We start from the raw sequence: 6,082 nt of genomic DNA, 5'->3' as shown, positions 1-6,082 counted from the left end.
TGAACCTAACTGTTATAGGAATCAGCCTGCAAATTTTGTAATCTATAGGACAACTTTAACATTCCTAAATTACAGACGTACGGAAGAATGTATGATCGGAATGACACTAAGTATAATAAAGTTTTGCTCAAAATATTTAAATCCAAATGTTATGGGATGATTTGAGCAGCGACCCGTTAATCACGATAATATACAAATAATACATATATATTATTTGTTGATGCATGGATCTTAAGGGATAAGACAATGGATGATAAATTGATGAATAAATAACTAAATAACCCACACTGTAAATTAAAATTGTAGGTTGAAAAGTTGGATCTACTGCAGTTCAAGGTAAAATATTGCTGGTAACGAATATTGCCAAAAATCTATGAATTTTAAAGGCTGCTAGCTGCCAAACGGCTGAACGTACAAATCATGCCCGCTCACTGTTCTAAGCGGCATAAGAAGGCCTACAAATAATCTGGAATAGTTATAAATCAATAATGCAACATTATCTCACAGTGCAGAGAAATGCGCGAAAAAGGCCTATTTACTCGTTTTTTCTTCGGTGAAGCTTTCCCTGTGCATCATTAGATCTTGGCTATTCTAGATTATTTGTAGGCCTTTTTATACCGCTTAAAATGGTGTGCGGGAATAATCTTTACGTTCAGCCGTTTGGCAGCTAGCAGCCTTTAAAATTCATAGATTTTTAGCAATATTCGTTACCAGCAATATTTTACCGTGAACTGCAGTAGATCCAAAAAGTTTAAATACTGCTAGTTTGGAAATAACAAATCAGAAGTACCCAAAGTTTTTGAGCCACCAAATAAGATTATAAACCTTTGGGTACCTGTATTATTTGCGAGTCAATAATCCTTCCCTCCCTAATTAATATTGCATACATATATTTTATGTTGATGGGAATATAATAAAAGCTTTGGAGACTTTTACTAAAAAATCAACGTTTCTCATTTTCGTTTTCAAAGCTTAACGAATCAGACACTAATTTCAAACGATTTAAAAAAAAATAAGTTGAGGGAGATTTGTTTGTTTTTTGGAGGGTTTTTGCCAACCCCCAAGAAAATAGCCTTAATATTCCCTGAATAGTAGAATCAAATCAGTTCAGTGGTTACCGAGATCTTAAGGGACAGACGGACGGACGGATTGACAGACAGACAAACATCGTTCTACTTTGTATTATAGATATGTAAAACAGTCGAAAAGTTATTAAAATTAAAGGTATTTAACACAGAAAAAAAAATATTTTTTTTTATACTTGATTATATAGATGCTTTGCTCTAGAAATTGTTCTGTTAACTGGTTCATTTAGATAAGACAATTCTAACATTCCTATATTAATGACTGGGCCTACTTTTTTATTTACTAGCGGCTATGCTCTTACCATCTAGTAGCTATGTATTTGAAGGAGTATGGAAAGATCAGATGGAATAGAGCCTAAGACCAAAATTCCCCCCGAAAAATAAACAATTTGTTTTTAGGCAGTTACTTTACAATAAATGGCAGCACCAGAAATACTTAATTTTTAATTTTTTTTGTTTTTAATCACCTCTTGGGGCAAAACACCTAGAGGCTGGGGGCGAAGCTGCTTGTGTACTATACATTACTAAAGGATAAAGCCACTAGGGGTACTTTAGAGAAGTAGTTTTGGAGGTGGCTGAATCTTTTCTCAAACTAATTATACATCTTCCATGACCTATAATAAGCTACACTGTAAAGGATGCAAGACTTCCTGTTACTTTAGAGGAATTCAATTTTCTAAGAAAACATTTGCTCAACTGTCTATGAGATCTTAATGGGTTTACATACAACCCCTTTGATTTGAGAACACAGTAATAGTGTCTTACTGATTATGACGTAACAAAAAAAATAGCCAATGAGAGGCCGATATTGACCAATGGTAAAATTTATAGTGGCCTCTCATTGGCTAATTTTTTTTGTTACGTAATAATCAGTCAGACACTATTACTGTGTTCTGATTTGATAAACAGACGGACAATAACAATTATAGAGAAACATATCTATATAATTAATGAATTCAAATGTTTGTTTTTTTGAAATAAATAGAAAATTTTATTACATTAAACAAAAGATAGAAACAATTGAAAATAAAAACATAAAGCCATAAAGTTCACATGCATCTGTTAAATTTTATAAATAATTATCTAATGTTTATAAAACTAAACAATCCATGGTGTACATGAAAATAGTTTTGTGACAAGTGAAAATGATTTTAGTTTTCATAAAACCAATCGTTAGGTGCCAGGGTAAGGGTAGAATTGTCCACACCATTTTCCAACATCATATCATAGGACCTGGTGAAGGTTTTCACCCAAGCTTGAGAGTTATTTGCATAGAATTGGAATTCAGCAAAGAAGGTTCTCTCATTGCCGTTAGGATCCTTTCCGAGTCCACTTGGGTAGTCATTGCGAGGACAATCTACTTCATCACTAAATCTTGCTTTGCCACTCAAGAAGTTTTCAGTATCAAGTCCAGGACAGCCAACAGGTTTGCCATTGCTGTCAGTCTCAAAGTCAAATACAAAGCCCATGTCTACATTTAACATGTTAATGTTATTGTTGACAAAGTTTTCACTTCTGAAATTTTCCAATTTCCAAGGACAGTCATCAGGATTAGCAGTACAAAACTCCAACCAGTGACAACAGGAATTCTCATGATATACACCACCATTGGCAGCTTTAGCTTCATCACATCTACTGGCCTCACAGCCAGTGCTGAACTGCTGCCAATTCCAAGGACCTCCATTTGATGTCTGTCTTTCACCTTTTACTCTAAACTTAATGGGCACTGGCCTACCCTCCTCATCTCCAGTAAATGCAGAAACCTTAAGATTACACTGGTCAACATCTATATCATTGGAAAGGATTGAAGGATCAGCAAACCTAAAACCAGTCTGGTTGACACCATTAATGTAGTAGAAATTGTTCCAATCCTCCTGACCTTGTGGTGTCCAGGGTATGTCAGCAAACATAGATGTTGTGCTATGAGTTCTTCCTATAGAATGCGCTCCCAACAAAGCAACAGCTTCCTGAACATTTAAACCAAATTCACCAGCAAAGAACTCGGCTGTTTTGTTACCATTACCATGGGGATCCGGATGGTTTTCATGCTCTATAGTACAAAATTCAGGATATCCCTCTCCACAGCTAGGAACACAATCAGCTCTGCCAGTTCTAAATGTGGGAAATCCTGGCTCAAGGGTACAATTTTTGGATAAACTATCAACTTGAAGAACGCAAGGGGCTGGAAGGTCATCCTTACATTTCTCATTGTTATTCTGGATAGTTTTGTGAACAGCAACAAGACCTGCAAATGCCCAGAGATCAGCTCTTGACTTTCCACTTTCAAACAATGACTCTGTTACTGTATCATTGTCTCCAAAGTCATGACCTTTGTAGATATATTCTAAAACAAGACCTGTAAACAGTAGATTATTATTGTCAGTCTCATTTTGAACAAGTGGTCTTAGATTACCCTCTTTTTTGATACAGAACTCTGTCTTATTCTTTTCCCTTGACTTTGCACATTGGCCTTGCATATACCAAACATCCCCAACTCCATGAAAATTAAAACAGCCATTACAACCAACTCCAGTGTTGGACTCCCTTAAGCAGTCATGAAATGTAAGTCTTACAAACTTAGCAGCTGTAGGAATTATGGAATCAAGATTATCTCTTCTATCTAATTTCTTTAAAAGCTTCTCAAAATCTCTCTTTTCTCTCTTTGTACCCATATCTACAAGGTCCATGAGAGCTGTTTCAGGATTATCAATTACCCAGTTTATTCTGGATTTCACCATGATCAGATCTTCTGCAGACCATTCAGCTCCAGGTGTACCTACAATTATTTTAGTTTTTTGATTGATTGTGTAGCCTTTGTATCTTAGTGTTTGGACCTAAGTAGTCAAGGAGAAGGACGAGACACTTTTGTTTAGCAACTAGGGCTATCAAGCTCCACGCTCAAGTATATTATGCCTTGACCCACTGTCTCACGAGAGCTACTCCTTATTACCTCACCCTCACCGAGTATGGCAGGTGTCCCAATTAAGTCAACGTAATGAAAGATGCTCTCAGCATAGGAGCTTGGGATAAATTATTTTAGTATTAGCCAAATGAAAGATAATAATTAATAGTATTAATCTACATACATAGTCCTGAAACAGTGTTTAGGTTGTCTTCAATATTGTGATTTTGTGGTGTAAGAGCTATAACTTAGTTAAGAATTGTGGTGTATGGAATGCAAAAATCAATTACCTGGAAAATAGGGAGCCTGGCTAAAGGCGGCTACCAGAGCAGTTTGTACATTAATTGAGGTTTGTCCAATGTAAAAAAAAATTACTAGAAAATGATTTAAGGTTTGAACAATTCATACTAAATTCATTTGAGTTTTAACTTTCATATATAGAATACTGGAACAGAATTTGAGGTTTGCACGATTGAAAAAATATACCTGGATCGTAACTTGCACAATGCAAAAAACACATACCAGAACATAATTTGAGGCATATAGAAGGTAAAAATAACTTACCTGGAACATAGGTAGCCTGGCTGAAAGTGGCCACCAGAGCCAACACACAGACCTGATGACAGCTCAGCATCCTGATAGTAATTGGAATATTCCATCATATTCACAGTTTTTATATAACTATAATTAGATTGAACAAATTTGTTTTGGATCAAGATTGGATTTTTCCATAGGTAGTAAAGCTTTAATGAACAATTGAAATTTTGAAAGAAAAAAATATATTGAAAGTAAAAAATATAAATTAGCAAATATAGAATTCAACACATTTTGTTGTCATGCTCATAGAAAATATTCAAAATAATTATTCAAGTTGCAAAACAAAAATGTATTATGTGTTGTGGCCAAAGAGTTGTTTGTTTGTTGAATTTTAATTAAGATCCAATAAATAGCAATTAACAGAGTTGCTTCAAATTGAACAAGTGTTATTATGTACTCTTTTATCAAATCTATTGTTATTTGAAAAAAGACCGACTTTATTTATGTGTACACTATAAAAACAAGGATGACAACATCCATAAAAGCGAAGCTCTGAAACCGTAGGACAAACGGACATTAACACTTGTATAATGTCAAAACTGAATAATCAGAATGCGAATGTATAAGAGTCAAAGCAAAATTGTAAGTAAATTTGTTGAAAAACTGCTTGATACAGGATAATGATTATGGACATACTTACATTTTTAGAACTTGATTATAGAGTTGCTTCGCTTATAATATTGTACTTTGTTGTCCCAGGAATCAGTATACCAAAAATCAGACCAATCGGATAATTAGGTCACATACAAATTTGTTGTTAAAAATGTAAAAAAAATCAACATGTTTAAAATGGACGTACGGACATTCTGAAATGATTATAGAGTTGCTACGCTTTCAAAATCGTACCTAAGTATTACATGAATCACCATGCAAAATTTGAAATCGATAGGACAATTCTAACATGCCTAAATTAACGAAAAAAGCTATTTAAAAAAGTAAAAAAATCAACATGTTTAAAATGGACGTACGGACATTTTGGTAATGATTATAGAGTTGCTACGCTTTCTAAATCGTACCTAACTACTAAAGGAATCACCATGCAAAATTTGAAATCGATAGGACAATTCTAACATGTCTAAATTAACAAAAAAAGCTATCCGTGACGGACGGACGTACGGACGGACGGACCGACCCTAATTATAGAAAAGCTTTGCTTTTAAAAACTATTAGGCTGCACAGCTACTATAGTATTATTACAAAAGTTCTTAACCCTTTAGATTTGGACTCATTTCCACACCTTAATAGGATGGGGGTAGGTGGGTCAACCCACCACCATCCTATTATTGCAGCTCCTACTGAACTAAAATCTTAAAAAAAGGTTGTGGATGTCCACTGTTTCATAACAAATTTCTGACTATAAGTCAAAGTCATATTTCACTTTCAAAACCCTTTTAGTTCACAACATTTGTTTTTAGGTCCCTTTTAACTTTTAAATATTGAACGTCTATAATTTTCTTATTTTTGAAGCTATAAGAATTTTTTTCAGAAAATTGTTTCT

At 34.3% G+C, this 6,082-nt stretch overlaps 1 protein-coding gene across 1 annotated transcript; it reads right to left on the bottom strand.

Annotated features, from left to right (window-relative positions):
• Positions 1–2,048: 2,048 nt before the first annotated feature.
• On the bottom strand, positions 2,049–4,633 carry LOC145332645 (uncharacterized). Its single transcript, XM_080177655.1, has 2 exons — positions 4,552–4,633; positions 2,049–3,861 (listed from the first exon to the last, which is right to left on the bottom strand). The coding sequence occupies exons 1-2, from the start codon at positions 4,619–4,621 to the stop codon at positions 2,237–2,239; spliced, it is 1,695 nt and encodes a 564-aa protein (XP_080033781.1). The 5' UTR covers positions 4,622–4,633; the 3' UTR covers positions 2,049–2,236.
• Positions 4,634–6,082: the final 1,449 nt, after the last annotated feature.

Source organism: Acartia tonsa, chromosome 11, assembly GCF_053477335.1.
Source record: "Acartia tonsa isolate MP-2025a chromosome 11, ASM5347733v1, whole genome shotgun sequence".
Lineage (NCBI taxonomy): Eukaryota > Metazoa > Arthropoda > Copepoda > Calanoida > Acartiidae > Acartia > Acartia tonsa.
Note: the sequence above shows the minus strand (reverse complement) of the source record. Positions and strands in the feature narration are given on the sequence as shown.

Bases quoted from the DNA above. Each gene is read 5' to 3' on its own strand.
- LOC145332645 (XM_080177655.1), bottom strand. From the start codon at position 4,621: ATGCTGAGCTGTCATCAGGTCTGTGTGTTGGCTCTGGTGGCCACTTTC. The intron at 3,862-4,551 runs GTAAGTTATTTT...AAATAATTGTAG, and splicing joins CCAGGCTACCTATGTTCCAG to GTACACCTGGAGCTGAATGG.